The sequence below is a fragment of the Periplaneta americana genome, chromosome 12 (assembly GCF_040183065.1).
Source record: "Periplaneta americana isolate PAMFEO1 chromosome 12, P.americana_PAMFEO1_priV1, whole genome shotgun sequence".
Taxonomy (NCBI): domain Eukaryota; kingdom Metazoa; phylum Arthropoda; class Insecta; order Blattodea; family Blattidae; genus Periplaneta; species Periplaneta americana.
In genome coordinates this window covers 71540142-71565215 of record NC_091128.1, presented here as the reverse complement: position 1 = coordinate 71565215, position 25074 = coordinate 71540142, and the positions used below count along the sequence as shown (strand labels likewise).

Here is a 25074-nt window from a genome sequence, read left to right as displayed (position 1 = left end):
AATGATATGCTAATGGAATGGGCAATGTTCAAAAACATTTTCAGCAATATATGTTCAGGAAAGTTCAGGATAACAGGCAGGGTTTGGAATTGAACGGGTTACATCAGCTTCTTGTCTATGCGGATGACGTGAATATGTTAGGAGAAAATACACAAACGATTAGGGAAAACACGGAAATTTTACTTGAAGCAAATAGAGCGATCGGTTTGGAAGTAAATCCCGAAAAGACAAAGTATATGATTATGTCTCGTGACCAGAATATTGTACGAAATGGAAATATAAAAATTGGAGATTTATCCTTCGAAGAGGTGGAAAAATTCAAATATCTTGGAGCAACAGTAACAAATATAAATGACACTCGGGAGGAAATTAAACGCAGAATAAATATGGGAAATGCGTGTTATTATTCGGTTGAGAAGCTCTTATCATCCAGTCTGCTGTCCAAAAATCTGAAAGTTAGAATTTATAAAACAGTTATATTACCGGTTGTTCTGTATGGTTGTGAAACTTGGACTCTCACTCTGAGAGAGGAACATAGGTTCAGGGTGTTTGAGAATAAGGTGCTTAGGAAAATATTTGGGGCTAAGCGGGATGAAGTTACAGGAGAATGGAGAAAGTTACACAACACAGAACTGCACGCATTGTATTCTTCACCTGACATAATTAGGAACATTAAATCCAGACGTTTGAGATGGGCAGGGCATCTAGCACGTATGGGCGAATCCAGAAATGCATATAGAGTGTTAGTTGGGAGACCGGAGGGAAAAAGACCTTTAGGGAGGCCGAGACATAGATGGGAGGATAATGTTAAAATGGATTTGAGGGAGGTGGGGTATGATGATAGAGACTGGATTAATCTTGCACAGGATAGGGACCGCTGGCGGGCTTATGTGAGGGCGGCAATGAACCTTCGGGTTCCTTAAAAGCCATTTGTAAGTAAGTAAGTAAGTATGTTCAGGACTGAATTTCAAAGAGTTGGTGCAATTCATGTAAGTTAAGTGAACAATTTCTTCTAATTTATTTATATAATTCTGTCGCATACTTTAAATTGTGGGCGAGGATTTAGTTACATGAATCTTGTAAAAACTGGAATTAGAAACTGCCTTTCAGAAAAAAGAGTTAGCACTCTGCTAACAATAAATCTTGAAGAGCCTACTTGTAAAGAATTTCAATGTGTAGAGTGCCCGTAAAACAACGTATTTTAATATGATGTAATGTGTGTACATAACTGATTCTAAACATATCTATGTTTAATTCATTCTAAACATATCTAAGTCTATACTTACGTAAGTATTGCATATCTAGAGCAAAGTAAGATGGATAAAAGTAATAACTTACTTAACTTTTTGTTTCTGCATACTTTATTAATTCTATCTTTGTGTACAATTATTTATAATATTGTACAAGCTTTTCGCAATTTGTACAAATATAATTTTTCATTTGTGCATTTTGCGACAGTTACTTATTTTCTAGCTTGAACCCTGGGTAGAAATATGGAAAGTGACGACTAAGGAAAATCAAAATGCGTTATAGTCAAGATTAAGGAACAAAAGTAGTGTAGAGAAAATATAGTGAAAGTGTTCAAAAGATAAGCAGTGCATGAACAAAGGTAAAGTTTAATAGAGCATGAATGACAGCCAGACTTTATTGGAAGTGTTGAGGGTGACTGGAATAGGGAATGGAGAAGGTGCTGCTGTGGAGGAATGGGTTAGAAAATAAAATAGGCTAGTTTGATGGTATAAATAGGACAAAGAGGAGTGGATGAACTGTTTTAGTAGGTTATGGACATAAACAACATAAAAAAGCACAGCCTATGTTTAGATTAATACCTAGTAGGCCTATTGTAATTAGAAGGCTATGTGTAGCACGTATACAGAAATGTGGTGGTGAACCATAGCCAGTAAGCTTGATGTAGAAATAAATATATCATATCCTATATAATGGGTTTTATTTTGATAATCTGTTCACTTAAATTATATTTTTGATACATCTAAAGCATCGAGGCTATGATGCAACAGGACCTATTCGAGAGAATCACCTGCCTATAGAATGCCAGCTTACATCCTCAAAATTCATGTCTAAGAAGAATGAAAGGGGAAATTATAACTTTATGACTAGCAAGGAAAGTGGGATCATCATCAACAGGTGACTGGACAATTCCGCTGTGACCATTGCTTCCACCAGCCATATATAAGTCCAATCAATTCTGTCACTGATACTCGAGACAAAAAAAGAAAGTTTTCTTGTGCCTTGCGCATGTTATTGGGAAATATGATAAAAAAATGTGAAAGAAAATAGAATGGACGACAATGCAGTGATGTACAAGGTGAGCATTAGATGGAAGAAGTGGTGGTGTCCAATATTACTTGGATTTTTGGATGTGTGTGTCATAATTCCTGGCTTCTCTGCAGGAAAACTAGCATCGATATGTCAGAGTTGGTGTTGAGGCATTGCATTGTATATGCTACCTCATATCCAAATGTAACTATTCCTAGACATCTTTGTCGTACTGGAAGTTGTTCTGTAATGGGACGAGTTTTACCTGACATCTGATACGATGAAAGAATTATGTGGTGTCAAAAGTGTCGATGTTCTGCAGAAAACAGCAAAGGATCTCCAAAATCAACGTGTACTAAATGAGATCTTGGTTTGTGCATAGAGTATTTAGCACCATCCCATAGGAAATTAAAAATTAAAATGAAAAGTGCTGCCTAAACATAAAATAGAGGTTTTATTGCATTCTCTAGTTCAAATTTATACATTATATTCCAAATGCATATTCTGCCTAGCGTGATATATATGTCACACCTTCCATTCTTAAAACTAAGCATTGTTTCAATTTTTTATTAATTATATGTTTCTGAGATCAAAATAGATACACAAACACATCATTTAATCAATCAATCTTCTTAATGTATCCAGCTGTTTGCTGACAACATAAAGTCCACTATAGTCCACTGTAGTCTATTCAGTTGTTGTTTTTCACTAGAAATGAGGGGTATTTTGATCGGTGTTCATTATAGATAGGTGTTGCTAGTAGCCAGAGTTGGGGTGTAGTCAATATATATTGTAGGGCTGTGTCTTCTGCAACTGGCATTGATGATTTTAATTTACTTCTTTTGTGGTTTATGGATGGACAGTATAGAAGAATGTGTTCCAGAACTTCATCATGATTATTACACCACAGACAAGTAGGATTATCAGAAATGTGAAATCAGTTTAGGTACAATTGTGTGATAATGTGACCTGTTCTGGTTCTTGTTAAAAATGTTTGATATCTCTATCCAGTGCTTTTGCTTCAGTAAAGTCTCATTTTACAAACCTATGGATCAACAATTGGCTCTCTTCTGACAAAGGAAAAATTTTACAGTCTGTACAAAAGTAACCAAATGATCTGGAAATGTACAAAAACACATAATTTAACAAATTTAGATATGAAAAATAAATCAGGCAGAAACGGGTTAAATGCATACAACTGCTTACCCATGGGCTCTGTACAGAGCACTGGAAAGTAATTAACAGGCAGCAACTAATCTTGTTGATTGACCAGGAATTAGCTGCCAAAATCACAAATAGCATACAGACTGCCTTTACTGGGATGGACAGATCCTATCCGACCACAGTAAAAAGACAATTCAGGAAGAACAGGAGGCAGCAGCTGAGAAGGAGGCTTCTCTGGAGCCCATGGTTGTTGGAATCTCTGGGGAGACTTCAACTCAAGAGACTATCTATGTTAAGCATTTTGATTTGTTAATTTATGAAAATAATTCAAATTAATTTATAACATTGTAAGGCAGGTTCTGGCATATTGAGCAAGAAGCTAGCTGAGAAAAATATAGACGTCGCTCTCATTCAAGAACCTTGGATATATAAGGGCTTTATTAGGGGAGTTAACTGTACTGGGGGCTTATTCTATAGTCCCAATACTGAAAATCCAAGAACTTGTTTTTATATCAGGAATTGGATTAATGCTTTACTCCAAGTGAAGTTCTGTTCCAGGCAGTGCTGTCATGGTAATTTTTTTCTTGTCCCCCCTATTTTTTTCCTTGAAAATTTCGTATTACTTCACTGGCTTCTGTTAGATGTATACAGTGATAAAGAAGTAGTTTTAGTCTGCAGCCACAAATACTTTCAACATAAAAATTGTTTAATACTTACCTGTACGTTATGTTCTTATGTAATATTGCAGTCCCCTCAACTTGTTACAGATATTATACTCGAGAGGTTCAGGACGCAATACTGGGGAAACAGGCATTTTCCTGATATGTCCTGGATCTCTCACATGTTATGTTGGTAATTAGTAACAAGTAGTGGGGAAGTGTCAACCCAGAATAAACAGGTAAGTATCAAACGATATTTATGTTGAAAGTATTTGTGACTGAAAATTAAAATCATACGTTTATCACTGTATACACCACACAGAAATCAGTGAAACAAAAGAAAACTGCCTCCTTTGGTGTAGCTTTTCTGGAAAAATATAATTTTTTGTATATGGTTCTGGATTTCAACACTGTAGAGGTGGACCGTTTATGTTTATGAACATCAAAGAAGATATATTAGGAAGTGCAAGAGATGATATAAGATCAGTAGGCCTACAGATCTCCCTGTAAAAAATATGATCTCCATGTACAAAACTTAGGCACTCATACACTGTATGGCTCCATATAGGCAAAATTTTCTCTTCCCCATACAGTTCATTCAAAGATTCTAGGTTCCCATACAATGTACGGCCCCGTATGGCCTCCATGACAGCACTGGTTCCAGGGATGTGACAATGATTGAAACACCAACATGGAAGAAGGCAGAAAGAGGACTTGATTGTTCTCATGTGCATATTTCCCTTATGATGAACCCAACTCGCCATCAGAGACAATGAGGAGATTAATCATTCATTGCTATGAGACCATCCTAGTTACTGATGCCAAAGCTCACCACGTGTTGTGGGGAAGCACTGACATCAATTCAAGGGGCGAGCAGCTGACAGAATATCTGGTAAGTACTGACCTAAATATTCTTAACAAAGGTAACGAACAAACTTTTGCTAATTCAAAAAGAAGGAAAGTTACTGACATAACACTAGGCACTAAATTAGCTGAGGGCCTAGTTTCAAATTGGCATATATCGAATACTTCTGCATCCGATCATCAGTACATCTACTTTAGAATTAAGTCACAGATCACTAATTCAGTGATCAATAGGAACCCGAGGTAAACTTATTGGGATGGATATGAAAAGGACCTTTCAGCATTGGTATCGGGTATCTTCAGGAAAATTCGTTCTATAATAAATGTGAAGTTGGTAGTTGACCAGTTGCAAAAGTCCATTCTCTTATCTGTCATAATAATTGTCAAGCTAAGGTTGCTGGCTCGCTAAGGCAAGTTCCTTGGTGGTCTAAAACGTTAAGCGAACTTAGACGAAAAATAAGAAAACTCTTTCAATTTGCAAGAAGAGCTGATGATTGGATCACCTATCAGAAGGAACTTACCAGTTACAATTTAAGGCTGGTTCACAATAAATCGGAAACGAGAATCGGAACGAAAACGAAAACGGTAAAATTGTTAAAATGTGTACATTTAAATGTGAGCATTCACAATTAACGAAAAGCTTGCCGGAGCCCGGGATCGGGAACGGAGAGTTGGCCAAGTTTCAACTTTGGCGTTCACGTTTCCGACTACAGCCCATTAGATTCATTCTATTGCCATCTAAAAGCTTTTTTGTCGTCGTATATTTTGTAGCAAGAATACCGTGACATACCGGTAACCTATGCATTATTTTGTTCTGTGCTGTGCAGCATGGAGCAAGTTTTATTTGATGAGATTCTAATATTGAGTGTTGAGGAAAATCCTCACGTTTACGATAAGCGGCGCGCCTCGTATAAAGATGAGAAAATGAAGGAGAATATGTGGCTTTCAATAGCTGCATCTTTGAACATGATCGCAAGTGAATCATATTTTATACTGTATTGGTTGTATTACACACTACATATTCATGCTTCAATTCAATAACTACTTTTGTGTTCATTTTTTTCCTATTACAAATGTTTCTTCTCCAATTATTTTACGTTATGGTAAACTTAAAATAGGTTGTGATAATAAAGATGCATGGGCATATTTATAGTACCGTGCCTAATGAAATGTTTCAGTTGAAATTTCTAAGTTGATTAACCTGTGTTTATGTTGGCTGCCTTGTACTCATGAGAGAACGCCATTGGTCAATTATACACAAATATCATCAGAAAGCATAATATCGACTTTACATATCTTATTGACATGCATATCGATATGCATAGTCGTTTACGTTCTCGGTTTATTGTGAATAAAAAATTTTCATATTCACATCCTCTGCTTCTCGTTTTCATTCTGGTTCTCGTTCCCGGTTTATTGTGAACCAGCCTATAGCCATTCGTAAAGCGAAAAGACAGTCTTGGAGGGAGCACTGCGAGGGGATGGAAAACTTTCCTAGCAGTGCAAAACTCGTAAAGCTATTGGCTAAAGGTGCTCACAAGATAGTAAGCACAATCAAACTACAAAATGGTAGGTACACGCAGTCCAGTATGGAATGCTGGCTCATCTAGCAAGTGTACATTTTCCGGACTCAAAAATAGTAGACAGTGATCAATCAACTGATCAGGGGCGACCAAATCTGCTCCATTTTCGAGCAGAGAGAATTGGAACCTAATCAGGGATGTGATCACTGTGACTAAAGTAAGATGGACCATTAATTCTTTTGAACCCTACAAATCAGCAGGACCTGATTCGATCATGCCTGCACTGCTGCAACAGGGAATTGACTCACTGCAGTCTTTACTTTGCAGAATCTACAGGATCTGCTTAGCCTCTGGTTATGTTCCACTGGCTTGGAAACAGACCAAAGTGATATTTATACCCAAACCTGGGCGACCTAGCTTCGCCGAGGCCAAGGCATATCGTCCAATAAGATTCTCCTCATCTCTTATCAAAGCACTGGAGAGATTACTAGCTCATCTATTAGCGAGTGCATCAAAGACCTCTCATCTTTGGTACTTTGGTAAACACTTTCCAAAGCTTGATGAGCTGTCAACTGTTCCAGTCTATAGTTTGATTCAGTTCATCAAGAACATCAACAAACTATTGGACTGATATGATATTATGACGTGGAAGAACAATAGATCTTTTAGGTTGCAGTGCTAGGGCTGTCATAGTCCCCCCCCCCAAGCATTTAAATTCAATTCAATGTGTGTATAATATGAATTTTTACATTGTTGCTAAACGTCGCTATGAATGGGTTGCTTATTGAATATGTGTCATTATAAAAATAATGAATCACATTTTTCAATACAGGTAAAACACTTCTTAACGACTGTCACTGTAGCCTAGATGTCGCACTAACCAGAGTTTGAAATGGACCAGAGCAGACCAAAACAGCGTTCCAGTTCGTAAATTTCATTAACCTTTCCAAACAGTCTCATAAGAAATGGTTATTTTCCATTCTGGATCATTTTAATTTGATATTATTTGTATAATATGACATTTCAATATATTTTTTCAAGTAAGTGTGAATTAAATAAAACTGCCAAAAATATTAACAGCAGCATATCGGCACTACTTTATTTGTACCTAGCATTTGTATAAGCTCTCTCTAATTTATAATACTCTTGAGGCATGCCCTTGGTATGTTTTATTCTGCATTGAGTATCATTGAGGTTCTGAATAATAGCGTGGTGTTAATGAACTTAAAAGGACCGGGACTCAGCAACACTTAATCACTCCATATCAAGCTAATGATCAGATGTCATAGACCATTGCTAGCGGCAAATCGAATTTCTTATTGTTTAAACTGTGAGTTTAGTATCCATTTCAAAAACTTTGTGAAACAAAGGTTACAGTCATAAGTGTGGGACCGGAAATAATTTTCTTTCGATAGTACCGGTAATAAAATATGCAACGATGTAAATTATTAACAATGTGTGCATTTTGTTCAATATATCGATGACTGAGAAGTTCAACTTTTTGTAAGAAAGAAATCTGTATTTCATTGTGTTCCAGTTCTGTCTGCATATATGAATCGAACAAAACTGTAAATATTCCTCTCCATAAGGTTGCAATGAAACTATTACAAATTGTTCCATGAAGCTTTGAATGTCAAGAGCTTAAAATAGCTCTCCCGAAAAAAAAAATAGTAAAATGGACTTGGAACAGTCTGGTTCTGAGCCATTGATATATTTTTTCGGCTGACTGACCACTGTTCGTGGTTTTTGTCTGTGTAAATATGATAAAGAAATGTAAATTTCCGTTGACATGTATCCGAAATTTTTATATTAATAATGATGTAAACATAAATATTTTATTTTCTCGGCACCATTTCACTGATCATTAATTCCGTCATTGTCATCATCAACACCACAGTGTTCACGAAAATAACAGAGCATTCTGGTTAGTCAAAATGACCACTTCAAGCTCTGTCACTAACCACGGTTGCTATAAGCAGTGGCGTACGCAGAATTTTGTTAAAGGGGGGTTATTATTAAAATTGTTTACAATTTACATTATCGGTATTTTTAATTTTGTGTATTATTATTATTATTATTATTATTATTATTATTATTATTATTATTATGGCGGCTGGGTAGCTCAGTTGGTAGAGCAGCTGGCTACAGACCGGAAGTCCGGGGTTCGATCCCAGGTGGTGACAGGATTTTTCTTGTTGCCAAACTTTCAGAACAGCCCCGAGTTTCACTCAGTCTCCTATAAAATTGAGTACCAGGTCTTTCCCGGGGGTAAAAGGCGGTCAGAGCGTGGTGCCGACCACACCACCTCATTCTAGTGTCGAGGTCATGGAAAGCATGGGGCTCTACCTCCATACCCCCCCAAGTGCCTTCATGGCGTGTGACGGGGATACCTTTTACCTTTTATTATTGTTACTATTATTATTATTATTATTATTATTATTATTATGTTACGGTACGTATATTTAATAATATCCATATAAAATTTTTAAAAATAATTTTTTTACAGCCATCCAATTTTTAACAAACAAGTTATATTATTTCATATTGTGCCAGCTTAATTTTATTACAAGGTTGGTACGGGACAGTAGGTCTCTCTATAATAAAGATAGCATTATTATAATTCGAACGTGTCCCAGCACCAAAGTTGACAGATTGGACAATTTATCGAATTAGGCTACATGAGAAGGCCAATCAGTGAGTAATAAAATTGTCAATTCGCCGAGTCACCCTTTATGCTTTCTCAAAAATCGAAAGGGCAAAATTAGACGATATTTGATTTCTTTTTGCACGTTTACATGGATTTCCAGACCAATTTTTTAAAACTGGAAGTCACTGTTGCTCATTGTTGACAATATTTTTGCAATGTGCTTTGATTTCTCTTCAATTCTTCATCTTTGTATTCTATGACCAATATCTTGCATTGTAACGTTATAATTTCATAAGGCCGCAAAATACGTCATTATCGTTCACAGTTCGTTTGTTTTATGTATTTTTATTGTGGTACTCTATTAATGTCTGCTAGTGTTAATTGCTAATAATGTCAATGGTATTAGCCCATATAAAGGAAAACACGACAAATATGGAAAATATCGCAAAACCTATGACAGCTTTCCTGAATTTAAAAGTAAGTTAACTTAAACGTTTTCACTTGCATTGCATCCAATTCCAAACCGAAAAATTAAAGACAATACAACTTATTCCTAAAATATTGGGTACCGGTATGTCTTTCAAGACATAACAATCCCTCGGATTACAATTTAGGCATACACAGAGAGAGAACCGTTTCCTTGGAGGGGCAAAGCAAAACCATAGAATACTCATATAACAAGGTTATGCGGAACATCATTTACCTCCTCCCCCTGTTATAGTTTGACCGTGGTATAGTATATCGGAATATTATTATTTAATAAAGATATTTTCGAGGGCATGTTTCTTACACATCCCCGATGTTTCGGACCGAGTTGTATAGGGCTTGTCTACTACAAATTATAATAGGGCATACCTTAAAACAATCTCTCTCTTTTTTCTCTCTCATACAGAAACAATGCATACATCAATAAAACTAACCTAAAAGTGCTAACAGAAACTTTTTACATGAAGTTTACCTTCCTGAAGATATATGAAGATGTAAACTCTATTTATTTAATCTCGTCTTTAAGTTTATACATTATACCAGGATCACTTTTCTTTTTTTCTGTATTGTTGTGCAGTAGGCTATGTTATTTATATTTCTCCAAGTGACAGCCTGAACACCTGCAGACTTCTAACACATGAGTACAGGTTGTTACAAAAGAAACATTACAGTGCTTCCATTCCTCAAATGAGGTATAGAAATTATTATACATTCAGAAATTTAAAATAATATTATAATCCAGACACATCATCTGAAAACATTAATTCATCAATTTAAGCACAGAAACTTAATCATAAACAAAAGCAAAAAAGATTTTTTGAATTCAATATTTTCCAACGTTAACAGAAAAAAAAGGTAGTTCAGACAAATTTTGGAGGGGGGGGGAAGTGCCCCCCATAATTCCGCCTATGAATTTAGACGACTTTAGGCTACATGCACTCACAAATTGGCGACTAGTATTCATCACAATCTGGCAACCCTGCCAAGCACAGGGATTATGTATTGGAGGAAATGTAGGAGAATTATGCCTTATGTCGATGTAGATGAAAAATTAGAAAAGGGAAAACGATTATAAAAAAAAAGTACTCAAATCTAAATATGTAACTTCTTTTAAGTTCAAGAGGAGTGGGAGGGGGCAAACCCGGTACCCCCCCCCCTTTAAGTACGCCCCTGGTTATAACGAAGTTCCAGATGTAGGTAATGGAAATTAAATTAGGTGAGCTAAAATAAATATGATCTACCAAGATATTCATGGAATCTGTTAGTCTAGCAATGTGAATAATAATTCCAATTCTAAAGTGAAAATCATTACTTCTAGCATAAGGTAAGAGACGAAGTTGACTGGCAGAGTTAAACTTCAACTTGAACGGGAAAATTGAGAGAGAAAGAGAAGAATAAGTTATAGATTAAGAAAGAGATGAAAGGAGAGATGAAGACAGAGACAGAATGAAGAAAAAGCAATTGAATGAAAGAAAGGTGAAAACAAGGAGGAGTAAAAAAGCAGACATGGGATGAAGAAAGGAAAAAACCAAGACAAAGAACACAAAAATAACAAAGATAGAAATGTAAATATTAATGGAATATTTTAATTTTCAAGTCATAAATTCAAAGACGAAAATAGACTGATTTCAGAGAGAAACTTTACAAGACATGTTTACAAGCACGACACAAGAAAACAGTTTTCTACTCGAACAAAGCCATTAAGAATTTAAGACATATTATGTAAAGTTTCCCATAAAAGGACGAGTAAACTGGCTGATGCCTGTAGGTAACTCCACTGAAAACTGTCACTGACGATCTCCTGGAGATCCTATTACAACGAACGCTCAGATCTCCATTGCTTCCGGATTCAGCTCAAATTCCATCTTAGTGACTTCCTCTTTGAAATCTTCATTTTTTGGTACTGACGTACAAGATACACATTCACAGCCGTCAATTTTATTTTCTGGTGGAACTGTTTCAGTCTCTTTGCTTGTGAAACTCTGTTGAGAACAAATCGTCATGGTAGTGGAATTTTTATTTACATATTCATTGCTTTCTGGAGTAATTTCCTCTGTAGATGTCTGTGTTTCATGGTCTTTGTACATATACTGTAATATTTCTGTCTGTATATTTTGATCTGCTGATTCTGGCCTTTTCAATAGTTCTTGTTCTCTTTCCTCCAATGATCTGAAATAGGAAAGTAAACAAGAATGTGTTGAAGTCCACAGTAATATTCAAACTTTAAATACCGGTACTGGTACTATATTTACTTTCTATACAATGAGTGACTAACGTACATGATTGTTCAAGCAAATATTCATACTTAAATTTAATTAGGTATAACTAGCTGGCCTAGTTGCCTCATGAGTGGTGCCTTGTTGGTATCACTTGTGAGGTTCAGACCTGTCTTCGGACAATTAACTAAACAACAAGCAACTGTAGGTTAAACTCATAACATCTTAATTCAGGAGCCGCATGCATAGCAGTATTAATATATCAAAAGAATTTTAACAAACTACTGTCCCTAAAATTTAGATGAAATGGTGCTAATAATTGTAATTTTAATTCTGACATATTCTATGGCATTAGCTCCTGTATGGACAAGTATGGAAATAAAGAATAAAGTATATGTTAGGAACAAAAGGTCTATATTTGATAATAATTGATCTTATGTTAATGGGTTATATATTAACAAAATCCATGGTTTTATAATGTTTTGATATTATAATACTAATATGTTGTTGTTGTTGTTTTCTAATGCCAGGCGTTTGACAATAAAATCATTTGACCTATTGCACTCCAATATTTTTCAAAGATATTATCATGACCAGCCACTGAAGCACAGATTTTGAGGTGTTCCGAATCCATTTCTTGGTTTGAGTTGCACAATGGACAGTCAGGGGACTGATATATTCCAATTCTATGCAGGTGTTTGGCCAAACAATCATGGCCTGTTGCCAATCTAAATGCAGCTACATCAAACATACAAATAAATATAATTCAACTGGCGTTTACAAACTAAAATGCAATAGCTGTCCACATTTTTACATAGGACAGACAGGAAGATCCTTTCAAACAAGATATAATGAACACATTAAAACTATAACCAAACCCTACATCACATCAAATTACGCAGAACATATTATCAACAATAATCACGACTACAATAATATACTAATATAAATAAAGGCATTATACAATGCGATCAGTTATGCTTTCCCTCGCAACGCAGGGTTTTTCCTATGAGCGAGCCCCCACTAGTTTGCAGTGCACTGGAGGGAGTAGCAAGCCTGCTTGCTTGTTGACCTTGCAGTCGTAGCGCAGCTGTTCCCGGGTGTGTTGTGTTGTTCATTTCTTAATTCGACAGTACTGGTATACATAAAGTGCATTATGCCTCATGAGTTTACAACGGCACAATGTGTCTTCATTTATGTGTTAACTCAGTGTCATTTAATGGTATTTATATCACCAATAGAAGACAATACTCTTAATGTATTAACAGGTAGAGCTCAATTTAGAAGTAATACAGTACATTCTTAAAATTGTATTAGTCGATACGTTAAAAGTGTTAAAATTTAAAATAGGTTATGTGTACTTTAGACAGACAGCCCATTTCGACGCTGGTGCCGCATCATCTTCAGTGTTCTACCACAGTCTAATACTTAAGTATTAGAATCTGGTTCTACGAACTACTGTTGTTCCTGCTGATCTTGAATTCTGCCATTTGCATCTGTCAGTTGTAGGGGTGGGGGTGTGTTGCTCTTATGGTGAGGGGGGGGGTGGTTGTTTGTGTGTTATGTATTATGATATCGAATAATGTGTGGGTCTTGAACTGTAATTGTGTATTAAGTATATGTTGTGGGTGTGTTATTGTATGTTTGTATATTTCGTATTGTTCTAACATGTTTAACTGTGGACTTTTTGGTGTGATGTGTAGAATTTCCATATCTGTTCCTATATTATTGTAGTCGTGATTATTGTTGATAATATGTTCTGCATAATTTGATGTGATGTAGCATTTGGTTATAGTTTTAATGTGTTCATTATATCTTATTTGAAAGGATCTTCCTGTCTGTCCTATGTAAAAATATGGGCAGCTATTGCATTTTAGTTTGTAAACGCCAGTTGAATTATATTTATTTGTATGTTTGATGTTGTATGTTTAACGTGTCGAATAATACAATTTTAAGTTTTTAAACAAAGTGTTAACGTGAATTAGAGTGTATTTTCCAGTTCATGTGATTATCCAACTCTAAACTAAGAAACTTTGTGCTTATAGATTCTTTGAGATCAGTTTCATTTAATCTAAGATTGCAGGAAAACTGAGCACTTTTATGTGTACCGGTACTGGTACATAATTTAATTACGCTGGTTTCATCAACATTAAGTGCTAGTTTATTTGCACTGAACTATTCGATCATCAGATTTAACACTGAATTAGATGTGTTTATAAAATGATCGTATTATTTGTTTGAGATAATCACACTTTGCATCATCTTCCTTTTGTTCATCTTGTATTTCCCTTGTTTTCCTTGTCTCCCCTTTGTCCTTCTTGTACGTATTCTCCATGGTATCCTTGTCTTCCCCCTGTCCCTCAAGTCATCCCCCCGTCTTCCAAGTCTTTCCCTTGTCTTCTTCGTCTTTCCCTTGTTCTTATATTCCTCGTTTTCTTTGTCTCCCCCTTGTCCCTTGGTCTCCTGTCTTCTTCTTTTAACTTAGGACTACGTCGAACCCACATGTAGTTCTACATAAAGATATACAGCATAGTAAAGCTATGCACTTGTCGATTTTTTTTAACATCAGGTATGCCTGCCTATCAATTACAGTACCAGTAACTTATTATTGACAGGGAACTTTTATACTACTACAAAATTGATTACAATTACTGGTAATAAAATTATCAGTATGGTATTGATATTTCTTTTAACACGTTCATAATTTTATTACATGCTACACAAACCTGATTTTCTTGTTGGCATCATGAAGACTTCTGTTTAGATCATCATTTAACTGCTGCAAAATAGAAAGTTTATTGTTGGTACCACAAAGACTTCTGTTTAGATCATCTTTTGACTGTTGCAGAATGGAAAGTTTATTATTGGCATCACTCAAGTTTCTGTTCAGGTCATCATTTGACTGTTGTAGAATGGAAAGTTGTACTGTTTGTTTCTGTAGTTTGTCTGCTACATCCTGCTCCAGTTTCTGGCATGTCGCCTGGGCATCAAGAGCCTTTTTTAATGCTTCTTCAAGTTCTTCGCTGCCTTTTGACTCAGCAGTCATGAACTCTTTCAACTCCTCCAGGTATTTCAAACTCTGAAATCATTCATAAGTTACTACCTAATGAACCTGACTTGGTACCATATTGTTAAAATTAAATACCAACCACAGAGGTAAGGAAAAGATCTCATAATGTTAAAAAAATGTACATTTCCAGAAAAAAAAAATGGCCCACCTGAATTTTCTAAGTTCTGATTCAATGCATTGTGCATGCTCAGTGCTCCAAAGTAGTGGTACACACGAGATTGCTTTGACAGTTATTGAAATTCATTTTACTTTGTCTGTTGTCATAACCCACATGGCATTTGAAAAGATGCGATGAAAATTTACCTATCCTTAATAGTGTGTGTCTAATGCCTACCCACTTCATTTTGCGTGATTTGGGTTCCACATACTGCGGATAGATGGCAGGACTGTGACCCATTTTCAAATTGCACACCACTTCGGCAGGCCACGTTATGCATGATGTGTATTTGTGAAGAGTTATGTCGTGTACTAGGGTGAGTATACTGTACGTTAAGTGCTCGTGTAAGTGTAGTGTAGGGAATGGGTGAGGATGAAGGTGTGGAAGGGAGAAGGAAAAACCCGGTGTCGACACATAGCATACTCCTGTCAAATAGCACTAAGGGCGCCGTCAGGCTTAACATCCCCAGCTGACGGACAAATCACTATCAACAGTGACATATGCCTTCCCTTCATATGCACTGCAGAGAGATTTGGGATTTAACTCAGGCATATTAGTTCACAATTTAATGACTAGAGGTTGTGCACTGCCATCTCTCCTAGTCCTGACGTAAAAATTTTACAAGAAAATTTCTGATCCTGCAGGGAATCGAACCTGGACCAGCTAGTCTGGAGGCAGACAAGCTACCACAGAGCTAACTGGCGGACCATCCTTAATAGTAGATAAATATTTATAAACCGTGCAATAAAATAGAATGACAGCAAACGAAATTAATCTGCATAATTTATTTTAAAAAAACTTTTTCCTCAACAATAGTCGAACTCTGAACTTTGTAGTCTGCGAGCAAGCATGTTAGTACAGAACTATCGGAATGCTTGCAATGAAATGTGATATTTGAGGTTGTCGTATGTATTGTGTTTGTTACATAATAACTCTTAGGCATTAATTTGACTTTATTTTCTGATTAATTTCGTGCTTTTTAAATTAGTTGTGAAGTACCTTTCTGTAATACTATTCAAATAATATTGGGTTGAAAACAGTTGTTAAATCGTTGTGATGTGAATCGTGCTCTGTACGGATCAAGAATTGGGCCATTTTTCTTCTGGAATTGTACTCTTCTTACCTTTGATTCATTACACTTGTGCTGTACGGGGTTTGCAGGTTCTATTATCTTCCTTCTTAAGTTATCAGCTTCAGCTGTAATAAATTATAACATCAATAAATGGAGTTCCCAGAAATATCAGAAAAAATTACGAGACACTCAGCACTGATTTTAAATAGAGCTTATGTGTGTACTTTCTATCGTGGTTATCCATATCATCTTTGAACAGATTAAAACAATACATTTAAATCAAATTAAATATTATTAGTAAAAATAAAGTATTAAGAATAAGAATGAATAGAAAATGTACTTTAGAATATAGGTTCACCTGAGAATATTCTGTTATAAATCAGAGTCAGTCGTACAATACTTTCCTCAAAAATGGATATCTTGTAACAATATTGTTTGTTATGAAGCATAAAGTCATGAAATGCAACACAATCCTCACTGAAAAATTATTTCACAATAAACACTAATTCTGTTCTCTCTGATGTAATTTGTTTTTCTCATCAGTCTACAGTGACTTTATGTGAGAGAACAATCTTTCAACATTTACATTTGTACCAGGGATACATATAACGAACTCTACCACTTTCTTAAATTTGGGAGCATTTCATCAACACTTTTGAAACAGATTCACTCAGACTTCATCTAGGCTAAGAGTTTTCATTTAATAATTTCCTTCAATTTACTGCCAGTATCTTCTTTGCAATTCAGAACATTTCCCACTTATTATGATCTAATCAAACAAGGAAGATTCAACAATGTTTGATCTGGTTTGCATCATAGGATGAACTGTTTTAAGATGATTGTATAGCCTACATTCAGTGCCACCTCAAATTTCACAATATAGCAAATTCCAATATCACCGACTATGATGAAGACTGAGCATTAGCAAGTAACTACTAATATTACACGTATGTAGTACCGGTATTCTGTTCCAGAAATATAATCTGATCTGTTCGGAAAGACATGAAATAAAACGGCTATAAAATTATAGCAGTAGTTGGTAATTTCCTGAATAACATTTGACATCAACTGGTGCAGTTGCGGTGGGCCAATTAAGTAGCCTCCAAATTCTTCAGACTTAATACTACCCAATTCCTTGTTTGAGGTTATGTAAAGAAAGAAATCTTTGCACAGCAACCTAAGGATAATGATAATCTAGAAGCAATTATAATATCTGTACAAGTATTTACAATGGAACTACTGTATCTTATCTGAATAATTTGATTTGTTGGGGTGCAGTTAGTTGGGTCTATAACATCATAAATATGAAATATACAGCAATTCATGCAGGAAAGTAAGATTATTTCTCTAGCAAACATAACAATGTAAGAGGCTGGTCTGTTGCCAAGCAAGTGACGTCAGAATAGTGTGATGTAACTCACTGCCTGCTGTTGCTAAGCAACTGACATCAGATTGTTGAAATTTTCATAACATTTTATTCCTTTGGTAGTACCGGTACTAGAGCATAAATTTTTCATGATGAAAAAAAAAATGTTAAAAACAAAACTGATTGTAACCAGGCTGCAAATTAACAGGGGGAATGGGGATTTCTCCCTTGTTGGAAAGTTACTCCCCCTCTCATAAATTCATATTAGCATCCCTGCCGGGGATAACTTCTATCCCCCTCACAAAATACAATTGTTTTAATTTTTTTAACTTGGTTATTTAACAATGCTGTATCAACTACGAAGTTATTTAGCGTCAATGGGATTGGTGATCGCGGGATGGTATTTGGCGAGATAAGGCCGAGGATTCATCATAGATTACCTGACATTTGCTTTACGGTTGGAAAAAACTTCGGAAAAAACCCAACCAGGTAATCAGCCCAAGCGGGAATCGAACCTGCGCCCAAACGCAACTCCGGATCGGCAGGCAAGTGCCTTAGCCGACAGAGCTATGCCAGTGGCTACAATTGTTTTAATACGAGTATACTTTATAAATTATAAAGTAAGCAAAGAAAATAATATTGATGTATTGTCATCACCGGCAAGCTGACAACAATCAATAACTTAGGAATTACACATCTTATCTTAAGCCTGCTCATGGATACAATTATTATGAACAAGATGCAAAACAAGCAACTCGGTGTGACCAAGCATTGAGCCGTACCGAATCAGGTTGAGGTTGCTTCTGTCGCTCTGTTATCATCAGTTTGTGTGTATTAAGATACGAGGAGTGATGCAAATGATGCAATACGTGAACACATTTAGTTCGGAGAAATTTCGATACGGTTGGATGCTTGTAATGTACAGCACGCCGCACCGTGAACCTAACCCAGGCTATTGTATTCATGATAATGAATTGATGATAGTGAATTAATGATGGCGAAATGAGTCCATGGTCCAACGCCAATGAGGTATTCTCTAGCTTAGAGATTCTATCCCCCCTTCACCAGAAATCTTAATTCGCACCCTGATTGTAACATTCTGTTTCTGTTTAAGAAGTAGCCTACATAAACTAAAAATAAAGGAAACTAAGGAATATCACCGTACATTGGATAATCTGAAGGATGATTATAATGAGGATATATTTTGTTTTTCTAGCCTACTAAATTCATGGACATGATCTACGATATAAGCTGTAACATAAAACATTTTTTAGAATTGTAATTAGCAGTAGCCTACTCAGAAAATACTTGGCACATGTGCAAAACCTCAAAATGACTGTTTTATACCTAACCAAAACTTGCTTTTTGAATTATATATGTATAATGGGAAAACAAACGCTTTACATCAAATTAACAGAGAGACAGTTATAATTTTTTCTTGATTATGACAACACCACTATTATTACCTCTAAGTGCAATTATTTCAGCTTCATCGTTCTTCTTTTGTTTTATGGCTTTTTCCAGCATTAGACGAATGTGACGGTGAGATTTTTGTAGGTTGTTTCCCACTTTTTCTGCAGCATCTACTGTCAGCTCCAGTCTCTTATGATCTTCATCCAGTTTCTGGAGCTCACTAGTAAATTCACAAGCAGTGACTAAATAAATGGCCACAATAACAATACAACTGATGATTTCTTCAAATTAAAGACTGGTATTAAAGACATATTTGGTATTGTATTGTATTGTATTTATTAACATTCCATGGTATTCATACATGCTTACAGCTAGAATATGGAACAAGTAAAAAAACTTAATACTATTATAAAATCTTAATTTATAGTCACAGTCTAGATGAAATATATATAGACGAGATTTACAATATAGTCTACTAGTACAACACAAAGTTTTAGTATCAATTTCATGAAGTGTTATTGAATGTCATGAATTCACCTACAGAATAGAAGGCATGAGAAATTAGGTACTTCTTTAATTTGGCCCTAAATAATTTTATGTTTTGAGTTTCATTTTTTATATCGATAGGGAGGCTATTAAAAATGTTTACTGCCATATAACGCACTCCTTTTTGATAGCACGATAGACTTGCCAATGGAGTATGAAAGTCATTTTTTGACGTGTATTTATGCTATGAACTGTTGAATTAGTTACAAAGTTTTCACGATTACATACGAGGAAGATTATTAATGAAAAGATATACTGACAAGCCATGGGCATTATTTGTAGTTTTTTGAAAATAGCCCTACACAATTCCCTAGATTTGGCACCTACTATTATTCTAATTACTCTTTTTTTAATAGAAATATATTGTTACTATCTGTGGAATTTCCCCAGAATATTATTCCAAAACTCATTACCGAGTGAAAGTATGCAAAGTATATTGTTTTTAAGGTATTGATATTTACTATCTTTTGCATAGATCTAATAGCAAAACAAGTTGAATTTAGTTTGGGGGTAATTTCTTTAATACGATTTTTCCAATTTAACACATTATCGATTTTTAAGCCAAGAAATTTGGTTGTTGTTGTTTCTAATAGGGATCTATTCTTAATTATTGTGCTAGAAATTTGCGACGTTGAATTTGGACAGGATTTAAATTGAATTATGTTAGTTTTGTTACAATTTAATACTAATTTATTGACTGAGAACCAGTCACATATTTTAAAGAGAATTTCCTTTGTTGAGGATTGGAATGTGTTGGAGTTATTGGCTGTAATTATTATACTTGTGTCATCTGCAAATAATATGGGATAACCTACATCTTTTATTAGGGGCGGCAAGATCATTTATAAACACTAGAAAAAGTAGGGGACCTAGTATTGATCCTTGAGGAATTCCATTATTAATAGTTCCCCATGTCGATGCAGATGCAGGTATATTACCATATTACAAAATCTTTAACCTCTCTAGCGTAGTAATTCCCAAACTGTGGCTCACGGACCCCTGGGAGGCCGAGAACTAATAGTCAGGAATCTGCAAGTGAACTTTCAAACTAAAATTTGATTTGTTATCTTATTATGAAAAATATAATAAAAGTACCTTGCAATCCCAGCAATAAATGTATCTTAATTTTCATTGAAAAGTGTTGTAATTATAGAAAGAGAGGCAGTGAAAATTACCGCACTATGCAGGGGATGTCGAGGGACAGATTGCCCGCAATCCATTGCTCGACTCATCGGTAAGCTGCAACAGTGCGGGCAGGCGTTCAATTTCATTATGGTAGGCCTAAAATTCCCGATTGGTGGGGAGGGAGTGCGCGGACAGTGGGAAGCATACATAATACGAGCAGCATTCCATATTGAATTACACTTTATTTTTTTACACACACCCAGAACCTCTATGCATCCCCTTTCTCAATATAGTCTCCATTAAACTGTACACACTTGCGCCACTGAAGTGGCAACTTCTCTAGACCCTCCTGGAACCACGTTTTTGGAGTTTGTCGGTCGCACCCACGTCAGGACAGCCGCTTTCAATTCCTAGAAGTTGGCGAAATGAAGTCTGCACAGAGGTTTCTTCAAAGCCCTGAATAGGTGTTAATCAGAAGGAGTCAAGTCAGGAGAACACGGTGGTGTGGCAGCACCTGGAACCCCATCTCAGAGATGGCATCTTGGTTGCCCAACTCGTGTTGGGAGGAGCGTTGTCATGTTGTAGAAGCACACCTTTCGCCCATTTTCCTAGCCGTTTCTTTTGAATTGCACAGCGCAAGCTCCGAAGGGTCACCACATACGCCGTGCTGTTAATGGTGGTCCCTGGTTCGAGCCAGTGAATGAGGATGATTCCATCACTATCCCAAAAGACTGTGACCATGCGTTTGCCTACTGATGGCGCTGTTCTGCCTTTATAATTCCACTGCATTGATTGATGGTAATGGAGCTAGGTGAAGGAGATCACTGCTCACATCCTTTCGCTGCTGTCTGTGTGCTGCAGTCAGGGACTTAGGGACCCACCTGGCAAACACCTTCTCCATCTTAAGGTGTTCATGCACTATGCAGTGCAGAGTGATGGCAAGTCCTGTGGCCGCCTCCAGTTCCGAGAATCTGATGCACAGAATATGCCGCTCCACTCTAGGTTAACTGGTGTTGTCACAGTCACTTTCCTTCCAGAACTGGTTCCCTTCTTCCTTGATTTGCAGCCACGTTTCCAGCCATCCACCCAGTTGTATTTCTTCCAGAACTGGTTCCCTTCTCCATTGATGTGCAGTCACGTTTCCAGCCATCCGCCCAGTTACACATGGTTTTTCGCGATGGTGCATGCTCACCACACACTACCACCAAACACCTGTGAATGATGATCACTCTCCATGCTGCCCACTCACGTAATGATAGAAATTGGGGAAATGCGCTATAGTTTGCAGGATTTACACTCCTCTGATCATGCTGCCATCTGCGGACAGACCAATGTACTACATGCTTGCAACTATAATGACAAGCCAAATGGTGGACCATGGATGCTGGGAAATTTGAAAGTGTAAATCAATATGGAACAACCCTCATACAATACATAACCATGTTATTCAGAAAAAGGAGAAACAGGGTCTGTTTTAAATAAAAACGGAGACCACAGAAGAGGGTATTAACAGAGGAGAAGCTTGCAAACACTTGAGCAAGAATTGAAACCAGCCCAAGGAAATCTTCACGCCGATTGGCGCAGGAGTGTGGTACCGTATTTCACGAAGATCAGTATTACGGGGACTGAAAATTCTACACTTTCATTCTTACAAAGTGTCAGTGGTTCATCAATTAACACAATGGGATTCCACTGCCTGCCTAAATTTGTCGGTGGATACTGCAATCTGTCCATAATGGTATTGTCGATCCTTTTCTTTTAATTATAACGGACGAGCTTATTTCCGTTTAAGTAGGTATGTGAATTCTCATAATTAAAGATATTGTGACACTGACAATCCTCATGTAGTGCATGAACTGCCCTTTATGATCAGAAAGGAATTTTTTAACATGATGCCATGTTTGTATCAAGAACGCTGGACATCATTTTCAACAGTTGCTTTGATGAAAGGTAAGATCTACATCAGTTTTCAACTTCATTCATTCATTAGGTAACTTTTAATTAATAATTTATGCCTAATGTAATGAAACTGAACATCCGCTCACGCTGCTACAGCTTACCGGTGAGTCGAGCAATGGATTGCAGGCAATCTATTCCCTGATGTTCCCTGCATAGTGCGGTAACTTTTTGCTGCCTCTCTCTGTAACTTCTTTACTATAAGCAAAGTTAACATGTAGAAAGTTTGCAAACTAGACTTGGGTTTGTGATAAGTTGTGAAGAGATAAATAAATAGCTCATATACATGAACATATTTCTTACCTCGTACTAAGCAAAGGTATAAAGTTAATGTATTAGGGGTCCTGCAAAATGCACATCATATGAAAGGGGTCTTCGAAATCATAAGAGTTTAAGAACCGCTGAATACTCAGTCATTTCTATAAACTTTATTTTCCGAGCAAAATAGTTCTAATGTACTTGTGTGACAGATAATTTTGTGGTAGTATTAGACTGGAACCATGTTTACTTTGTCTCTTGCTACGTGTTTCCATTTCGAAACATGGAAAATCTTTCATGGTGTCGCCTGTGCATTTCTGTTGCTACTGTTCAGAGTTTCGAGTTAGTGAAGGTCCTGAAGAAATCGATTTCTTTGTTGGAGTTATTTAATTAGCTAATTTATTGAATTTGTTTACGAGGTATTTTATATTTAGAACTCTAACAGTATGGGTTTGAGAGTTTCAGTTTCAGTTTTAAAAACTTTACAAAGTGGATTGTCTGTATGAGGAATATGTAAAGGTAAGATTTTCTTACTATATGTCACATCCCACAAGTTTGGATGGAAAAATTAATACTATTATGGAAGATATTTGGACTCTGCATAAATTCGCAGCAGCAGACTATCATATTAGGTACTTTGAACCAATTTAGCAATTTCTGAAACCCAGACAATTTTTAAGAAATTTTGAAGAATCAAAGAAAGAAGTAATTTTATAATGAATATTACATCATGTACAATATACAAGGAATGAAACGCACATTCACTGGTCAAACAGTATTAATACAGAATGTAAAACAAAAAATAAAATTTCTACTGAATAGACAATAATATCACAAAAATAATGCAAGAATACATACAGAAACAAAAAACATAGAATAATATAGCATTCATTAGCTGTGTCATTTTAGCAAAAGCTATTGACATTGTCAAAATCGTACTAAAATAAACAATACCTGCGTACAATATTAAATACACCACTAAAGAAAGATACAACAAACTTATCTTATAGATTACCGAAAGTATTCCTACAGATAAAAACTTACAACACAAACACTATTTCTGTTTACGTAAGATAAGAGTTAACTAACAATTTATAATCAACAGCTCATATCTCATAATCAAAATAAAAAAAAATCCTTAGAGCTTAGAACACTTAGATTGTCAGAGATTATCCAGAGTGCACCACAGGTGATGCATCTCCATTACACTCATTGATATCGCTAATGCTGAGAAGAGAATAACGGCAAGTTAAGAAGCTTATTTACTTACTTACTGGCTTTTAAGGAACCCAGAGGTTCACTTCCGCCCTCACATAAGCCTGCCATTGATCCCTATCCTGAGCAAGATTAATCCAGTCTCTATCATCATATCCCACCTCCCTCAAATCCATTAAGTTAAGAGGCTGCCATTGTATAATTAACATTTTCGGTTTTATGCAAATTAATTACAAGTCCAGTGAAGGAACTCCTAAGAAACACACTTACATAGGTATTATAAATCACCTACAATTAGGGTCAGTAAAAAAACCATGATTGACAGCAGTACTCAAAGCAAAATTCACCTTCAACAACTCAATAAATATTAATAATAGTTGTAACACATTGTTATTATTATTGTTATTATTATTATTATTATTATTATTATTATTATTATTATTATTATTATTATTATTATTATTATTATTATAACAACAATGTAGCAGCAACAGTAGTAGTAATGTATACATGTTTAGTCAGTCCGAAGCTTGGTTGGAACCTCAGTCATAAGTGTTACCAATAAGGTACCACTCATGACGCAGCTAAGTCAAGAGCTAGGATGACCAGTTCCTTTTCCCATCCATTGCATACATTGCTGACTAGTAACATAGTTCATTAAACATACTTATTTATTAAGAAGCATACAAACAATTGTTCTTCCTCTGACACATATTGTTAAATGAGATACACTGCCTGATAATAGATGTACATTGTACATATCAACCAGAACCTTAAACAGAGGTAAACTTTTTTTATTTGGCTATTTAACGACGTTGTATCAACTACTCGACTATTTGGTGAGATAAGACCGAGGATTCGACATAGATTATCTGACATTCACCTTACAGTTAGGGAAAATCTCAGGAAAAAACTCAACCAGGTAATCAGCTCAAGTGGGAATCGAACCCGCGCCCAAATGCAATTCCGGATTGGCAGGCAAGCGCCTCAGCTAACTGAGCTATGCCAATGGCTAATCAGAGGTAAGTCGTCGTCGTCGTCATCATCGTCATTGTCATCA

At 36.0% G+C, this 25074-nt stretch overlaps 1 protein-coding gene across 2 annotated transcripts in view; it reads right to left on the bottom strand.

Annotated features, from left to right (window-relative positions):
• Window positions 1–10148: 10148 nt before the first annotated feature.
• The window catches only part of LOC138710553 (putative leucine-rich repeat-containing protein DDB_G0290503), a 99403-nt gene continuing 84477 nt past the window's right edge, over window positions 10149–25074 (bottom strand). For both annotated transcript variants that reach the window (XM_069841529.1, XM_069841530.1), the window contains exons 5-8: window positions 18968–19134; window positions 16187–16260; window positions 14563–14915; window positions 10149–11789 (exon numbers count right to left, since the gene is read on the bottom strand). In XM_069841529.1, the coding sequence (XP_069697630.1) occupies window positions 11447–11789; window positions 14563–14915; window positions 16187–16260; window positions 18968–19134 (937 nt within the window). In that variant the 3' untranslated portion in view covers window positions 10149–11446. The remainder of the gene's footprint in view (window positions 11790–14562; window positions 14916–16186; window positions 16261–18967; window positions 19135–25074) is intronic.